The sequence below is a fragment of the Dendrobates tinctorius genome, unplaced genomic scaffold, assembly GCF_039654945.1.
Source record: "Dendrobates tinctorius isolate UK_male_01 unplaced genomic scaffold, ASM3965494v1 ptg000362l, whole genome shotgun sequence".
In the NCBI taxonomy this organism is placed as follows: domain Eukaryota; kingdom Metazoa; phylum Chordata; class Amphibia; order Anura; family Dendrobatidae; genus Dendrobates; species Dendrobates tinctorius.
Window position 1 is genome coordinate 737,502 of NW_027362028.1, and position 19,756 is coordinate 757,257.

General features: G+C 44.6%; 1 protein-coding gene and 1 long non-coding RNA gene across 2 annotated transcripts in view; one reads left to right on the forward strand and one right to left on the reverse strand.

Moving 5' to 3' along the window:
* C9 (complement C9) overlaps positions 1-9,682 on the reverse strand; it is a 77,575-nt gene extending 67,893 nt beyond the window's left edge. Inside the window, exons 1-2 of the mRNA XM_073562647.1 lie at positions 9,528-9,682; positions 545-650 (exon numbers count right to left, since the gene is read on the reverse strand). Coding sequence (XP_073418748.1) covers positions 545-650; positions 9,528-9,604 — 183 coding nt within the window. The 5' untranslated portion in view covers positions 9,605-9,682. The remainder of the gene's footprint in view (positions 1-544; positions 651-9,527) is intronic.
* Positions 1-19,756, forward strand: part of LOC141075553 (uncharacterized) — a 161,670-nt gene that overhangs the window by 114,858 nt on the left and 27,056 nt on the right. The gene's annotated exons all lie outside the window — the stretch shown is intronic.

The window sequence follows — 19,756 nt, forward strand, 5'->3', positions numbered from 1 at the left end:
TGAGATGGCTGTGGAGGCATCATACTGTGGGGGGCTGCGGGAGCATCATACTGTGTGAGTGGGTTGTGGGGGCATTATACTGTGTGTGGCGGCTGTGGAAGCATCATACTGTGTGTGGCGGCTGGGCTGTGGGGGCATCATACTGCGTGTGGGGGCTGTGGAATCATCATACTGTGTGTGGGGGCTGGGCTGTGGGGGCATCATACTGTGTTTAGGGAACACTTTGGGCATCATAGGTGGGTGGGGACATAATACTGTTGAAGGGGCACTGGTGGCATCATACTATGGGAGGGACACTTTGGGTGTTATACTGTGTTAGCGGCACGGTGAGGCATTATAATGTGTGTAAGGGGGTAATGTGGGGTCACCAGTGTGTGTGTGTGTGTGTGGGGGGGGGCATTATTGTGGCGTCACAAAGCATGGAGGGCATAAAAGGTGTAATAAACTGTGTGTATTACTAAGGGACTTCATAATGGAGCATCCAATAGTTCTCCCTCTTTCCAGTCGTCCAGCGTTGGGCGATATGGTCGAGGTTGATATTTACCTTCTGATTGGTGCATGGGTCACACTCAGTCCAATTACTCCAACTAGTCAGTTCACAGTTTATGGGAGCAGGTGTCTCAGGAGATCTCTGAATCATCCCAAAAAACCTAAAAACAAAGATAATGGGTCTAATTAAGTCTCCGGTACTACAAGAAGGTAGAAAATCAAGTCATATGACTCCCTAACTTTGGAATTGCCCAAAGCCCTCAGAGTCATCCCCAAAAGGGCCCTCAAGCTTTACAAACCATAAACTACACCGATAATAACAGTCTTGCTTTATCTTTGCAATTTCTATAGTCTGAAATCTATAAAGGAACCTCTGGTGATATCGTGGTTATTTGACCAAATGTCTTTCACCCCGAGGGAGTATAGAGGAGAGAAACTAGACACAGGACATGAGTTGCCAATAACCTGATACCTTATGTGCAAGGAATGATCTTTTAGTGATCGTCCCGTCCCCATCATTCTTCTGGGCAAAGTGTCCAAGCCCCAAACAATTCACATATAATTAATCAACATTTGTGTTAAGTTTGGAATGTTCCAGTAGTCTTCAGGCGTGTCCAAGTGATCTTTAATAAACTGTAGATGGACAGCAATGTTATTTTGGCTTACTCCAAGCAAGCAATCCTGCTCTACACACCATTGTTATTCAGTGTCCTTTTGATGGTGGACTCATGAATACGTCCAATGTGAGAGAGGCCTTTAGTTCCTTAGAGTTTACCTTGGGTTCCTTTGTGACTTTACGGACTATTTAACGCCTTGCTTTTGGAGAGATCTTTGTCGGTCAACCACTCCTGGGGAGGGTTACAATGGTCTTGAATTCCCTCCCTTTGTCTACCCTCTTTAGAGATGGTATTTTAGCCTTTTCCAGCTTGATATGAATTAATAACTCTTCCTCTGAGGTCCTATGATATTTCCTTTGTTTGTGCCAACATACAAACGTGCTGTGAAGGTCAGACTTTGATAGATCCCAGTTCTTTAACTTAAACAGGTCACCCATTCACACCTGATTGTCATGCCATTGATTGAAAACACCAGACTCTCATTTCACCTTTATTTTCCTCAAGAAGAAAATGACAAAGTCTAATATTTCTGACTCATTTGTTTGATTTGCTTCATTACTTTTAGGACTTGTGTTAAAATCTCACATAGTTTTAGGTCTTTCACCCAGAAGGGGATGTGTCCATTACTGGAGGACTCTGTCATCATCACCTTCCCCACACAGAACTCCCTCCTGTAATATTTCAGACCATGAGTTAAAGAAGTCTTATAAAAAATGTGTACATCTAATAATCCGCAGTCAGGCTGGTCGATGGGTGCGCTCTGGCCATTTGGTTGATTTTCTCCTCTTCCTACCCACCAGTGATCCATATGATCGGTGAAGGGCAGGAGACCGAGCTGAATTTGATGACACAATTGTAGTCTGGTAGATGTTTCTTTAAAAATGCTCTAGCATTTCATAGAGAGCATAGGAGGAGGATCTGACTGCTCTTTCCAGTGATAAAAGGATTTAACTGACATGTCTCTCCTTTGCGTGTACGTAGGACCATGGGGGGTGCATTATATTATATGGAGGACCATGAGGAGAGCATTATACTGCATGGAGGACCATGGGGGGTGCATTATATTATATGGAGGATCATGAGGAGAGCATTATACTGCATGGAGGACCATGGGGAGTGCATTATATTATATGGAGGACCATGGGGGGTGCATTATATTAAAAGGAGGATCATGAGGAGTGCACTATATATGGAAGACTATGGAGGGTGCATTATACTGTATGGAGGACGATGATGAGAGCATTATATTATATGGAGGATCCTGAGAAGTGCATTATATTATATGAGATCCACGAGGAGTGCATAATAATAATAATCTTTATTTTATGTAGCGCTAACATATTCTGCAGCGCTTTACAGTTTGCACACACTATCATCACTGTCCCAATGGGTCTCACAATCTACATTCCCTATCAGTATGTCTTTGGAATGTGGAAGGAAACCCACGCAAACACGGGGAGAACATACAAACTCCTTGCAGATGTTGTCCTTGGTGGGATTCGAACCCAGGACTCCAGCGCTGCAAGGCTGCAGTGCTATCCACTGAGCCACCGTGCTGCCCATATAGTCTATGGAGGACCATGGGGGTGCATTATATTCTATGAAGGACAATGGGGGTGCATTACATTCTATGGAGGACAATGGGGGGTGCATTATATTCTATGGAGGACCATGGGGGTGCATTATATTCTATGGAGGACCATGGGGAGTGCATTATATTCTATGGAGGACCATGGGGGTGCATTATATTCTATGAAGGACAATGGAGGGTGCATTATATTGTATGGAGGACCATGGGGAGTGCATTATACTCTATGGAGGACCATGGGGAGTGCAGTATATTCTATGGCATTATATTGTATGGAGGACCATGGGGGTGAATTATATTCTATGGAGAACCTTGTGGAATGCACTATATTCTATGGAGGATCATGAGGAGAGCATTATATTGTATGGAGGACTGTTGTGAGTTCATTTCTCCCTTCACTGTTGAGGTCTGATGAACTCCCTCCTCTGGTGAAGGAAGGTAGTGAGGCTGATTACCAAACACCTGGGCAGCTAGATGATGACTGGGTGGCTGGAATTGAGGACTGGATATAATGCTGCCGACGCCCTTCTGCCTTGCTGGTGATCCTGCTGGATTCTTGGAGACCTGTCTGATTCCTGCATCTCAAAGCTAAGTTTTTCTGCTCTGCTTTGTAAACTTCAGTTTTGTTTTTGTTTTGCCTTGTTTTTTGGGAGTTCTGCCATCCCCGGCCGGGGGTGAGCTGAATTCCATTTTTGTGTCTGATCTGTTGATCTTTTGCTCTGTCTTCAGAATATACCTGAGTGCTGATTTAGTCTTTTGAAGCCTAGCGTCTTCAGGGCCTGTTTTTCCTATCAGTCGGTTGGCACATTTTGGATAGGGTTTTTGCGGATGGCAGACAGCAGCTTTCCTATCCTGTCCTATTTTAGTTAGCTTGGGCCCCATCATTTGCTCAACCTATCTTTCTGTCTGTGTTAGTGTTTTCATCTGGCTTCACCGTCATTATATGTTGGGGGCTGCCTATTGCTTTGGGGTCTGCTCTGGGGCAGTTTAGTCTTTCCCCTTTCTGTCTTTAGGCTATATAGTTCTCCGGCTGTGATCGAGGGGTCTAGGGCACCGTAGGAACCCCCCACGGCTACTGCTAGTTGTGGATTGGTTCTGGGGTCTGCAATCCGATAGCAGCCAACCGCTCTGGTTTTTCTGGACTTAGCTAGTATTTTGTTTTTTCCTCCTTCGGTGACTCATCATAACAGAGGACCATGAGGAGTGCATTGTATTGTATGGAAGACCGGGGGGTACATTAAATTGTATGGAGGACCATGGGGGAGTGAATTATATTCTATGGAGGACCATGGGGGTGCATTATATTCTATGGAGGACCATGGGGGTGTATTATATTCTATGGAGGACCATGAGGAGTGCATTATATTCTATGGAGGACCATGGGGGTGCATTATATTCTATGGAGGACCATGAGGAGTGCATTATATTCCATGGAGGACCATCTGGAGTGCATTATATTGTTTGGAGGACCATGAGGAGTGCATTATATTGTATGGAGGACCATGAGGAGTGCATTATATTCTATGGAGGACCATGTGGAGTGCATTATATTGTATGGAGGACCATGAGGAGTGCATTAAATTGTATGGAGGACCATGAGGAGTGCATTATATTGTATGGAGGACCATGAGGAGTGCATTATATTGTATGGAGGACCATGAGGAGTGCATTATATTCTATGGAGGACCATGGGGAGTGCATTATATTGTATGGAGGACCATGAGGAGTGCATTATATTCTATGGAGAACCATGTGGAGTGCATTATAGTCTATGGAGGACCATGTGGAGTGCATTATATTGTTTGGAGGACCATGAGGTGTGCATTATATTGTATGGAGGACCATGGGGAGAGCATTATACTGTATGGAGGACCATGAGGAGTGCATTATATTCTATGGAGGACCATGGGGGTGCATTATATTCTATGGAGGACCATGAGGAGTGCATTATATTCTATGGAGGACCATGTGGAGTGCATTATATTGTTTGGAGGACCATGAGGAGTGCATTATATTCTATGAAGGACCATGTGGAGTGCATTATATTGTATGGAGGACCATGAGGAGTGCATTATATTGTATGGAGGACCATGAGGAGTGCATTATATTGTATGGAGGACCATAGGGAGAGCATTATATTCTATGGAGGACCATGGGGGTGCATTATATTCTATGGAGGACCATGAGGAGTGCATTATATTCTATGGAGGACCATGTGGAGTGCATTATATTGTTTGGAGGACCATGAGGAGTGCATTATATTCTATGGAGGACCATGTGGAGTGAATTATATTGTTTGGAGGACCATGTGGAGTGCATTATATTGTTTGGAGGACCATGAGGAGTGCATTATATTGTATGGAGGACCATAATGGTGCATTATATTCTATGAAGGACCATAAGGGTGCATTATATTCTATGAAGGACCATGTGGAGTGCATTATATTATATGGAAGACTATGGGAAGTGCATTATATTCTATGGAGGATCATAGGGAGAGCACTATATTCTATGGAGGACCATGGGGAGAGCATTATATTCTATGGAGCAGGGTTCCCCAACTCCAGTCCTCAAGGCTCACCAACAGGTCATGTTTTCAGGATTTCCCTTGTATTACACAGCTGATGGAATTATCACCTGGGCAATACTAAGGAAATCCTGAAATCATGAACTGTTGGTGAGCCTTGAGGACTGGAGTTGGGGAACCCTGCTATGGAGGACCATGGGGAGTGCATTATATTCTATGGAGGACCATGGGGAGTGCATTATATTCTATGGAGGACCATGGGGAGTGCATTATATTCTATGGAGGACCATGGGGAGTGCATTATATTCTATGGAGGACCATGGGGAGTGCATTATATTCTATGGAGGACCATGGGGAGTGCATTATATTCTATGGAGGACCATGGGGAGTGCATTATATTCTATGGAGGACCATGGGGAGTGCATTATATTCTATGGAGGACCATGGGGAGTGCATTATAATCTATGGAGGACAATGGGGGGTGCATTATATTCTATGGAGGACCATGGGGAGTGCATTATATTCTATGGAGGACCATGGGCAGTGCATTATATTCTATGGAGGACCATGGGGAGTGCATTATATTCTATGGAGGACCATGGGGAGTGCATTATATTCTATGGAGGACCATGGGGAGTGCATTATAATCTATGGAGGACAATGGGGGGTGCATTATATTCTATGGAGGACCATGGGGAGTGCATTATATTCTATGGAGGACCATGGGCAGTGCATTATATTCTATGGAGGACCATGGGGAGTTCATTATATTCTATGGAGGACCATGGGGGTGCATTATATTCTATGGAGGACCATGGGGAGTGCATTATATTCTATGGAGGACCATGGGGAGTGCATTATATTCTATGGAGGACCATGGGGAGTGCATTATATTCTATGGAGGACCATGGGGAGTGCATTATATTCTATGGAGGACCATGGGGGTGCATTATATTCTATGGAGGACCATGTGGAGTGCATTATATTGTTTGGAGGACCATGTGGAGTGCATTATATTGTATGGAGGACCAAGAGGAGTGCATTATATTGTATGGAGACCCATGAGGAGTGCATTATATTCTATGGAAGACCATGTGGAGAGCATTATGCTGCATGGAGGACCATGGGGGGTGCATTATATTGTTTGGAGGACCATGAGGAGTGCATTATATTCTATGGAGGACCATGGGGGTGCATTATATTCTATGGAGGACCATGTGGGGTGCATTATATTGTTTGGAGGACCATGAGGAGTGCACTATATTGTATGGAGGACCAAGAGGAGTGCATTATATTGTATGGAGGCCCATGAGGAGTGCGTTATATTGTATGGAGGCCCATGAGGAGTGCATTATATTCTATGGAGGACCATGTGGAGTGCATTATATTGTATGGAGGCCCATGAGGAGTGCATTATATTGTATGGAGGCCCATGAGGAGTGCATTATATTCTATGGAGGACCATGTGGAGTGCATTATATTGTATGGAGGCCCATGAGGAGTGCGTTATATTGTATGGAGGCCCATGAGGAGTGCATTATATTCTATGGAGGACCATGGGGAGTTCATTATATTCTATGGAGGACCATGGGGGTGCATTATATTCTATGGAGGACCATGGGGAGTGCATTATATTCTATGGAGGACCATGGGGAGTGCATTATATTCTATGGAGGACCATGGGGAGTGCATTATATTCTATGGAGGACCATGGGGAGTGCATTATATTCTATGGAGGACCATGGGGGTGCATTATATTCTATGGAGGACCATGTGGAGTGCATTATATTGTTTGGAGGACCATGTGGAGTGCATTATATTGTATGGAGGACCAAGAGGAGTGCATTATATTGTATGGAGACCCATGAGGAGTGCATTATATTGTATGGAGGACCATGAGGAGTACATTATATTCTATGGAAGACCATGTGGAGAGCATTATGCTGCATGGAGGACCATGGGGGGTGCATTATATTGTTTGGAGGACCATGAGGAGTGCATTATATTCTATGGAGGACCATGGGGGTGCATTATATTCTATGGAGGACCATGTGGGGTGCATTATATTGTTTGGAGGACCATGAGGAGTGCACTATATTGTATGGAGGACCAAGAGGAGTGCATTATATTCTATGGAGGACCATGGGGGTGCATTATATTCTATGGAGGCCCATGAGGAGTGCGTTATATTGTATGGAGGCCCATGAGGAGTGCATTATATTCTATGGAGGACCATGTGGAGTGCATTATATTGTATGGAGGCCCATGAGGAGTGCATTATATTGTATGGAGGCCCATGAGGAGTGCATTATATTCTATGGAGGACCATGGGGGTGCATTATATTCTATGGAGGACCATGTGGAGTGCATTATATTGTTTGGAGGACCATGTGGAGTGCATTATATTGTATGGAGGACCAAGAGGAGTGCATTATATTGTATGGAGACCCATGAGGAGTGCATTATATTGTATGGAGGACCATGAGGAGTGCATTATATTCTATGGAAGACCATGTGGAGAGCATTATGCTGCATGGAGGACCATGGGGGGTGCATTATATTGTTTGGAGGACCATGAGGAGTGCATTATATTCTATGGAGGACCATGGGGGTGCATTATATTCTATGGAGGACCATGTGGGGTGCATTATATTGTTTGGAGGACCATGAGGAGTGCACTATATTGTATGGAGGACCATGAGGAGTGCATTATATTCTATGGAGGACCATGGGGGTGCATTATATTCTATGGAGGCCCATGAGGAGTGCGTTATATTGTATGGAGGCCCATGAGGAGTGCATTATATTCTATGGAGGACCATGTGGAGTGCATTATATTGTATGGAGGCCCATGAGGAGTGCATTATATTGTATGGAGGCCCATGAGGAGTGCATTATATTCTATGGAGGACCATGTGGAGTGCATTATATTGTATGGAGGCCCATGAGGAGTGCGTTATATTGTATGGAGGCCCATGAGGAGTGCATTATATTCTATGGAGGACCATGTGGAGTGCATTATATTGTATGGAGGCCCATGAGGAGTGCATTATATTCTATGGAGGACCATGTGGAGTGCATTATATTGTATGGAGGCCCATGAGGAGTGCATTATATTGTATGGAGGCCCATGAGGAGTGCATTATATTCTATGGAAGACCATGAGGAGTGCATTATATTCTATGGAGGACCATGTGGGGTGCATTATATTGTATGGAGAACCAAGAGGAGTGCATTATATTGTATGGAGGCCCATGAGGAGTGCATTATATTGTATGGAGGCCCATGAGGAGTGCATTATATTGTATGGAGGACCATGAGGAGTGCATTATATTCTATGGAGGACCATGTGGGGTGCATTATATTGTATGGAGAACCAAGAGGAGTGCATTATATTGTATGGAGGCCCATGAGGAGTGCATTATATTGTATGGAGGCCCATGAGGAGTGCATTATATTGTATGGAGGCCCATGAGGAGTGCATTATATTGTATGGAGGCCCATGAGGAGTGCATTATATTCTATGGAGGACCATGTGGAGAGCATTATGCTGCATGGAGGACCATGGGGGGTGCATTATATTGTATGGAGGACCATGAGGAGTGCATTATATTCTATGGAGAACCAAGAGGAGTGCATTATATTGTATGGAGGCCCATGAGGAGTGCATTATATTGTATGGAGGCCCATGAGGAGTGCATTATATTCTATGGAGGCCCATGAGGAGTGCATTATATTCTATGGAGGACCATGTGGAGAGCATTATGCTGCATGGAGGACCATGGGGGGTGCATTATATTGTATGGAGGACCATGGGGAGTGCATTATATTCTATGGAGGACCATGGGGAGTGCATTATATTCTTTGGAGGACCATGGGGAGTTCAGTTAGAACTTCTGCTATGGGGCCTGATGATTTTGAGGTACGTACCCTTGCTATATCTGCAGACACTGACCCCCCTGTTTTACATTAGCCTAACTGGAACAATGCTGCACACACCAAGGCATTAACCCTTTACTGATTATTTTGTCCAATTCACCCTCACTTCTCATAGTCACAGAACAAGATGTCTGATTTTCCGGACTTTTTTTTAGCAGCAAAACTACCAAAACTACCGTAAGTGCTGATTTTATACTGATCCTTGCAAACACCCGATCTCTGGACCTCCGATCTGTAGAGGCCAATGGGTATTTCCAGTCCTTTACACAAGGTTATACATGTAATGGTGAGGACTAAAGAGATAATTCATATCGATTAAGAAGGTAAATAATATATATTATAATGTATAATATACAGTAAAGCCTACCATGGATGCTCAGCCGCAGAAAACGCACAGCACAGCAGACAGAATGCCGCAGTCACCCCCGGTGTGTGGCACCACATGGTCGTCGTGTCTGGTGATGGGGATAGCTCCAGTAAAATACTAGGAGTTTGCACAATTTCTCTTATTTATCATCTCCATTGTCACTTATTAACCCAGACATAAACACAGCGCCCCCCCGTCCCTCGGCTTCTGAACAACACGAGGGGATCAGGAACGCGCACCGGATTGTGTCCATGCACCTGTATCCGTGCCATAATGCTGCAATGTATCATGAGGCTGCCAGCACTGGGAAGTCTCATCCCGCCTTGATACATTGTTTCCTTCTGGGTCTGATTCTAAAGAATTGCCCCATTTTCAGCTCTGTATTTTGCAGAAATTGAGCAACTTGGCAAGAGTTATCACTTCCTTGACCTCAGATTGTGCCATGTAGATAATACTGTGTGCTAGGACTGTGGACATTTGTAGCAAGAGGAAGTTAGAGGAAAAATCTGGTAAGGGCTCGCTCACACTAGCAAACAGCATCCGAGGATTCTGTCATGTAAATGATCCTCAGCTCAAACTCTGCTGCGAGCGTCAGCCGAGGGTCATTTTACTGTGATCCGATTCTCTCACATGCAAGTGGGAAGAGCCAGGCAAAGCGCCAGAATTGGTTCATCTAATAGATGTACCTTTTCTGGGCAGCAGCGGGCTGCTATTTTTAGGCTGGGGAGGGGGCCAGTATCCATGGCCCCTTACCAGCCTGAGAATACCAGCTCCCAGCTTTCTGTTTTAGCAAGGCTGGTTGTCAAATATGGGGGGGGGGGGGGGAGACCCCATGCCGGTTTTTTTAAATTATTTATTTAAATAATATAAAAAAACAGCATGGGGACCCCTCAATTCTTGATAACCAGCCTTGCTGAAGCTGACAGCTGAGGGTTGCAGTCCCCAGCTGTGAGTTTTGTCTGGCTGGTTAGCAAAAATACAGGGGAACCCACGCCATTTTTTTTTTAAAATTAATTTATTTACAGCACAGAAGCGGCTGATGAAAACTCCCATCCGCCGCTCCTGCTCTCACTGTAATTAGCAGCTGCAGGTGTCAGATGATGGGAGCTGTAGTCCCATCAGCTAACGCCAGTGAGCGGAGGTAAACTTTATACCTCCGATCACATCTGAGCGCTCACGCTGTCTTTTGACAGCGTGGGAACTGCAGCTCTCTTACCGGTAGGGATGATTCCCCCGCCGATCAGAAGCGATGTTTGCCACGCTGTCATGCATATAAAACACTGGACGTTCGAGCCCCCCCCATTCAAGTGAATGGGGTCCAGGTTCGAGTTCGGGTCCAGGTACTCTTCTGGTACCCAAACCCAAATTTTTTGAACATCCAGGTGTCCGCCCATCTCTACTCATTACCAAGGTGCCACAAAAAAAACCATTTCATGATGGGTAAAACTAATGAAGTGTCTCAAGACCTTCGCAACCTTATAGTTGCAAAACACTGATGGCATTGGTTAGAGAAAAATGTCTAAACTACTGAAGGTTCCAGTGTGCACTGTTGGGGCCATAATCCAGAGGTGGAAAGAACATCTTTTTACTATAAACTGGCCATGACTAGGTGCTCCCCGCAAGATTTCAGATAGAGGAGTGAAAAGAATTATGAGAAGAGTTGTCCAAGAGTCAACAAAACCTGTGGAGAGTTATAGAAAGACCTGGAATCTGCAGAGAAAATTGGTTCAGATAAAACTACAAGTAATCCACTTGCCTTCCATGTGCCTATGTGCACGCTCACCACACAACCTCCATGAACTGTATGCACGCTCACCATGTAAAACTCCATTACTGAACAAAAAGCATGTTCAAGGGTGTTTATAGCTTTTGCAATAATATTAAGCCTGTGACATACTGGGAGAATATAGTCTAGACAAATGAGACCAAAACTCAACTCTTTGGATGCAATAATATACCATGTTTGGAGGAGAAAAGGCACTGATTATCACCTCAAAACACCATACCAACTGTGAAGTGTGGAGGTGGGAACATCATGGTGTGGGGCTGTTTTTCAGCATACGGCACTGGCAAACTTCACATAATTGAAGGAAAGATGAATGCACAAATGTACCGAGACATTCTTGATAAAAATCAGCTTCCATCTACCAGGATGATGAAGATGAAATTAGAGTGGAAATTTCAGCAAAACAATGATCCCAAACACAGAGCCAAGGAAACTCTCAATTGGTTTCAGAGAAAGAAAATATATCTGCTAGAATGACCGTGCCGATCACCGAACCTGAATCCAAGAGAAAATGTATGGAAGAAACTAAAGGTCAGAGTTCATAGAAGGAACCACGGGACCTTCAGGATGTGACAAGTGTTTGTGTGAAAGAAAGGGCCAAAATCACACCTGAGCAATGCCCGCGACTAGTTTCTCCATACCGCAGATGTCTTGAGGCTTCATCACCAACAATGGCTTATGTGTGAAGTACTATGTTGTGAGTTCATTTTCCCCTTCACGTCGATGTCTGATGAACTCCCTCTTCTGGTGAAGGAAGGTAGTGAGGCTGATTACCAAACACCTGATCTGGTAGATGATGACTGGGTAACAGGAAATTCAGACTTGATATAAGGCAGCCGACGCCCTTCTGAGTCGCTGGTGATTTCTCTGCTGGATTCTTGGAGACCAGTCTGATTCCTGCTTCCCAAAGATAAGTTTTTGCTCTGCTATGGAACTTATTAGTTTTGTTTTGTTTACCTTGTTTTTTGATGTTCAGCCATCCCCTGTTGGGGGTGTGCTGAGTTCCATTTTTGTCTCTGATCAGTTTGTCTCTTTGCTCTGTCTTCAGAATTTACCTGAGTGCTGATATAGTCTTTTTGAAGCCCTAGTGACTTCAGGGCCTGTTGTTCCTATCAGTCGGTTGGGACATTTTTTGGTAGGGTTTTTTACGGATTGCAGACAGCAGCTTTTCTATCCTGTCCTTTTTAGTTAGCTTGGGCCCCATCGTTTGCTCAACCCATCTTTCTATCTGTGTTAGTGTTTTCATCTTGCTTCACCGTCATTATTTGTTGGGGGCTGCCTATTGCTTTGGGGTCTGCTCTGGGGCAGTTTAGATTTCCCCTTTCTTTCTTTAGGCCTATTTATTTCTCCGGATGTGATCGAGGGGTCTAGGGCATCGTAGGAACCCCCCACGGCTTCTGTTAGTTGTTGTGGATAGGATCAGGGGTCTGCAATCCGATAGCTACCAACCTCTCCGGTTTTCTGGACTTAGCTTGTATTTTTGTTTTTCCTCCTTCGGTGACTCATTCATAACATACTAATTAAAATTTCAATACTGTTTCCTTGTGTCATTTATCATTATTTCACATAATTTATGGACATCTATGGTGTTTTTCGCCTGTGTGGATTGGATGGGTTATTACCAACATCTGGTGAGACTTTCATGTCAATTTCACGTTTAGAAAAAGATTTTCTTAGAAAACTGGTGACGTGTTCAATACTTATTTTGTATTACTTGTATATAACATACCTTTACATATACTATATAGAGAAAGGTATCGTGTCACACTTCTTAGTCATTGAACTGATGTTTTTGTATAAATCGGGCCCTATTGTCCCTGGTGCATTTCGTCCCCATTGCGTCCCCATTGCTCTAACCACAGCAACTCAGTCAAAAATTGAAGACCCCGTAACGTTACAGGCTCTACTGACCCCATAACTGCAGAGTCCAGACCTCCTCTGGTATAACATCAGCATAAACACTGCAAAACCGCTGGGAGCTTCAGGGCCGAGCATCTGCATGCAGCCGTACATCACCAAGCACAATGCTGAGGGTTGGATGGAGTGGTGTAAAGCCACCACCACTGGACTCTGGAGGAGATGTGTTCTGAGTTTGGTGGGTTTGGTGATTCTAGGAGGATGTTACCCCCTGACTGCATTGTGCCCTCTGTACAGATGGTGGAGGGGGATGCTATGAGCTGTTATCATGGGGTGGCCTCGGACCCTCAGCTCCAGTGATGGGAAATCTTAATCTTCAGCACAGGACATTGTGGACAATTGTAGCTTCAGCTTTCTGGGAACAGTTTGGTGAAGGCCCTCTTCTATCCCCCAGGACTGTGTCCAGTGCACCAGCTCCATACAGACATGGAGGGGAGAACATGAGCGACCGAGAGCCCGGACCTCAGCCCCATCCAACACCTATAATGGAGACTGTGAGTCCGGCCTCCCCCCAACATCAGGGTCTGACCCCACAAATGCTCTCCTGGATGACGGGACCAAAATCCAACAAATGCCTCCAAAATCTTGTAAAAATCCTTCCCAGAAGAGCCATTATATCTGCAGAGGGGTGACTCCATATTAATATCTATGGATGTACATAGGATGGGAGGTGAGTATAAACCCTGGAGGGGGCACATACTTTTACCTACATACTGTATGAGTAGGTAACGTTCAGCAGCACAGGAGGTAGACACTAGACAGAGGCTTCCAAGTGCTATTTGCATAGAGATTTCATGTTTGGCTTCAATTTGTCCAGAATATAACTACTGTGAATGTGACCCTCGAACCAGTCCAAAAGTGCAGCCTGTGATAATAATTCCTGCCTGTTCGAGAAAACCAAACCAAGATATGTTTTGTAATGGGAAACAAACTAGAGATTGGGAAATAATCTCACTTTAATCCATGTATATAAGTGCACAGGGAAGATACTACAGTGGGTTGCGAAAGTATTCACCCCCTTGGCTTTTTACCTAGTACAACGTATGTGTAAATATTTTTGAAATCCGATGTGTCTGTAATGCATTAGCACCAAATAGTATAAGATGGTGAAGTGAGAAAAATATAGCCATAAATTAAATTTATGGGATCAAATAACTACAAATTCACCCCTTTAACAATGAAGCCCATAAAAATTTCTGATGCAAGCAATTCTCTTCATAAGTCCCATGCTTAGTGACAGGACATTCCCCTTTGTGCAATCTAAGTGTCATGTATCTTTCAGTATATACACTTTACCTTTCCTGAAAAGCCACAGAGGCTTCAACACCATTAACAAGAGGCATCACTAACCAAACACCACGAAGACCAAGGAGATCTCCAAACACCACCACGAAGACCAAGGAGATCTCCAAACAACACCACCACGAAGACCAAGGAGATCTCCAAACACCACCATGAATAGCAAGGAGATCTCCAAACAACACCACGAAGACCATGGAGATCTCCAAACACCACCACCACGAAGACCAAGGAGATCTCCAAACACCACCATGAAGAGCAAGGAGATGTCCAAACAACACCACGAAGAACATGGAGATCTCAAAACACCACCATGAAGGCCAAGGAGATCTCCAAATACCACCATGAAGAGCAAGGAGATCTCCAAACAACACCCCGAAGACCATGGAGATCTCCAAACAACACCACCACGAAGACCAAGGAGATCTCCAAATACCACCATGAAGAACAAGGAGATCTCTAAAAAAAACACCATGAAGACCATGGAGATCTCAAAACACCACCATGAAGACCAAGGAGTTCTCCAAACACCACCATGAAGACCAAGGAGATCTCCAAACACCATGAAGACCAAGGAGATCTCCAAACACCATGAAGACCAAGGAGTTCGCCAAACAACACCATGAAGACCAAGGAGATCTCCATACACTACAATGAAGACAAAGGAGATAGCCATACACTACAATGAAGACAAAGGAGATAGCCAAACAATACCACAAAGACCAAGGAGATTGCCAAACACCACAAATGCCAAGGAGATCTCCAAACACCATGAAGACCAAGGGGATCTCCAAACAAGTCAGGGACAAAGTTGTTGAGAAGTACAAGTTCGGGTTGGGCTATGAACAATATCCCAATCTCTAATGCTCGCCCGGAGCACTATCAATCCATTATCATCAAATGGGAAGAACATGGCACCACAACAAACCTGCCAAGAGAGGGCCTCCCACCAAAACTGTCAGCCGGGGCAAGGAGGGCATTAATCAGAGGCAGCATGGTGACCAAAGGTAACCCTGAAGGAGCTGCAGGGTTCCCAAGCAGAGACTGAAATATCTATCCATACAACCACAATAAGCCATACACTCCATAGAGGTGGCCTTTATGAAAGATTAGGAGGATAAAAGCCTTTACTTACACACAAAAATTGTAAGCCTCGTTTTGAGTTTGCCAAAAGACACGTGGGAGACTCCCCAAATGTATGGAGAAAGGTTCTTTTTTAATCAGGACGTCTAAAAATGGTAGCGTAGTCCCGTTTATTTCAAAGAGGAACTGTTCAGACATGGATTCCTTTAGATCCCAATCTATAGATATGGAAAGGAGATTCTGGGATAAGGGTTACCCTAGAGACATTGTTGAAAAGTTTTACGAGCATGCCTCATCGCAAGATAGAAATTCTCTATTGCAAACTAGATCAACTAACTCCACGGGGGAGTTTGAGATGACGAGAATCATTGGAACTTTTGATTGCCAAAGTAAAAGAGTGAGGGGTATTCTCATTAAACATTGGGATATTTTGACCACGGACCCTGATCTCAGAGGAATTGTAGGACCACGCCCATTGATTACCTTTAGAAAGGGGTGTTCTTTAACGGATAGTCTGGTACACAGTTACTTTAGGAGATCTACACCTGCGGGTACTTGGCTGGACCGTAAAACTTGCGTTTTTTTCAAATGTAGTAGCTGTGTCAATTGTAAGTTCATGAGATCATGTAAATTCTTCGTAAGCTCCTATAATGGGAAAAAATTAAATCACAAGGATTTCTCAAACTGTAAAACATCTGGTGTCATATATATATGGCCACATGCAGTTGTCCTCATGATTATGTGGGGAAAACATCAAGAGAATTTCGACGTAGGGTTGGAGAGCACGCTGGTGATATTAGACATAATCGTGACACCCCTCTGGCAAAACACATTAATGAACGACATAAAGGCAATATGGAGGAGATCAAGTTCTGTGTCATTGAGGTGGTAAAACGAAATCCCAGGGGGGGGGGGAAATTTTGACAAATTATTGCTGCAAAGGGAATGTGGCTGGATCCACAGGTTGGAATCCGTGGCACCAAATGGCCTAAATGAGAGTCAATCATATGCTTGCTTCTTACAACCTCAGTGGCTGAATGAGCTTTATGTTGTCATGCCAATTTGAATATGTACTCCCATAAATATGGGATGCACAAATCTGTTGTGCGACATTTTTTTCATATATAATTTCTTTTTTTCTTTGATCAATATGTACCTTTATTAAAATACAATGACTTTCTCCTCCCCCTTCCCTTTTTCTGCCTAAAAACAGGATATTTTGTTGATATTACGCATCTCATGTCACTGCCCTGTTTATATTCTATGAGCATCTTAGGGTTAATATGGGCATTTTTCATGTTGGATAAGTATCATCTATCATGAGGTTCTGGTATAGATGAAAGCCTTTGTTGTAATTGGCTATAAAATATTACTCATATTATAGAATTTTGCCCTAACCATATGAATCATGTTGCAGAATTAGGCCAATTGTGCCGGTTGTGGCGAGCGGCTCACATTTATGTGCTCCCCACCAATAGAGGGAGATTGAGGCCCCTAATGGTGATATACCCTTCCAACGCGCTTCTATGGCACCTTTCTGGGCATGCGCGATCTGAAGTGCAGAAAGCATTGATGTTGCCATGGTAACACGCGCTTGTCAACCATCGCGTGAACTTCCTGTTATATGCCGCCCGCAAGTTTGGAGCCATAATGTTACATTAATCTGGCGGGTCAGGCTTTAATACCCCCTATTGATAGTGGGGGATTTAGATGTGTAACTGAGATGCGCCGGCCCGGGCACTGGTCTGGGCATGCGCACTTAATGGCTGAGGCAACAGGAAGTGCTCCTGTAACCATGGTGATGTGCCGTTGTCAATCTTATGACGCACTTCCGGTTGCAGGCCGACCTATGGGCATGCGCAATGAGAACAGGAAACACCGTGTCAGAGACACCGCACTGAACTTGCTCACTGAGCCAGTGTGCGGGTCCTGAGTAAAGCAAAAGCGTGCTCAAAGCTACCTGTGGAGCGGGCAGCAATCGAATAGATGCGTACTTCAGAGCCGCAGGACCTGAAGCACTTGACTGCTAGAGGCGTGGCCTAAACTCCACAGAGCTAGGAGCTGCAAGACAATTTCTAGCAGAGTAACTGCGAGACAAAGTTACCCAGGGGCATAGACAGTGAGAATAGTCAGGACGTAGCCAATGAGTCACACACAGAGATAGCTGCAAGGTACCAGAGGGGCGAGCAGAGAGTAGTCAGGTCACAGGCAATGAGTCATACACAGAGATAGCTGCAAAGGTACAAGAGGGGCGAGCAGAGAGTAGTCAGGTCACAGGCAATGAGTCACACACAGAGATAGCTGCAAAGGTACAAGAGGGGCGAGCAGAGAGTAGTCAGGTCACAGGCAATGAGTCATACACAGAGATAGCTGCAAAGGTACAAGAGGGGCGAGCAGAGAGTAGTCAGGTCACAGGCAATGAGTCACACACAGAGATAGCTGCAAGGTACAAGAGGGGCGAGCAGAGAGTAGTCAGGTCACAGGCAATGAGTCATACACAGATAATAACGCAGTACAAAATCAACAGACAAACTCACAATGGGAAACAGAGCCGGGTCAGAACCATATAAACAAGCTATAGCAACACACAGGCACACAGGGGTCAGCACACTAGGCCAAAGGCAAAAGTATAACTGGCAGGGATTGAAGCTACCCAGGGGTTTATGAAGCTCTCCCAGAACCAGAAAGAGGCCACAATCATTAACCCCAAGTGTGCAGGTCAAAACCTGCACAGAGCTCCAGACATTAACCCCCGGTGTGCAGCTCAAAAACCTGCACTGGGATCATGACACACCGCCTGTCAGATGGATCTCACTCGCGGACAAATCAGTGTGTAGCGCTGCACATCAGCTGGAGGCTGAGTGCGCTCCACATGAAGCGCACGCCTGACCTCATAACGATGGCGGTCTGTTTCCTTTACTCTTGATTGACAGGCTTACTGGCCAATGATGTATAATGATTCTTGGTTGATAGAGCGCAAATTAGTCTTCACTTCCAATATGGAATCCACACTTGGTCCTTTTTGTGAGATCATTATACAGGGACCTCTAGGTTAGACAGGACGTGATTGTTACTAATTAGCAGCCACATTTATATATAGGGGAGGTTTATGGACAGTTACCACACAGCATCCAGCTATCGACCTCCTGATGATCCTGTTAGGAGAAACGCGTTGAGGTTCATTCTATCCTGCATCAAAAAAAACTTGAGTACCCCTTTTCTGTTATCAGTATATTTTGATTTGAATATTCATTATGTCATAATGCCTTCCATTTTTCTTCACTCTAATGTGGAGTTATCAAGCAATATAAGGGCTGATTTAAGGTGAGCCATCGTGGAGCGGGGGCGCCATTCCGCTGACCAGTAGGGTGCCAACCTCCGCTGTTAGGAAGGTGAACAGTTAGTCAGGTACTCAATTGTTTGCACATGTCACTTTACGGTCTTGTCAATTGCACTGTTTTTTGCACTTTTTTCTATTGTTGCCTACCTAGCAATAATCATTGTGGCAACCCCTATATTTTCCTTTCCTGGTTGAGTGAATAGTTATCTGCTGCACTCATACATGGCTATCTAGGAGATTTAGGGTACAGCCGTCGTGGAGTGGGGGCGCCAATCTCGTATATGTTTAGGGTGCCAACCTCCGCTGCTAGGCAGTTTTGATATCAGGATCCCTCAGTGTAGGGTAAAGTAGATGACACGGTTAATTGTTTTTGTGTGTGGTAGTGTCGTCTTATATCTAGACTTTAATAAAGGTTGGTTTTAGATCATATTTTCTAAGTTATGTAAGGCTCCTTGATAATACGGGCCAGGAATGGAACCCACCAGTTGCCTAGCTCCATGGGGATGTTCGGAAAAGCCAGGTTGTGACCCTCTAGTCAACTGGCCTTTTACCTCATTGGACTGTCATCTTCCTACGCTTGTCATTACCTCCTCTTTGTATGTCACAGGTGAGGTAGTCGGCCTTGGAAGCTCTGAAATCACAGCTGTTCTTATCCCAGCAAGTCAACAGAAGGGTGATACTCTGTAATTTGTTATTTTGCTGGGGATGTTCTATGTGTTATCTGCATGTTTTGTGGTTCAGTAAAGTATTGCCACACTGTTTTACCCTCACCCTGTGTTGTCTGTGTAGCATTATGCATACGGT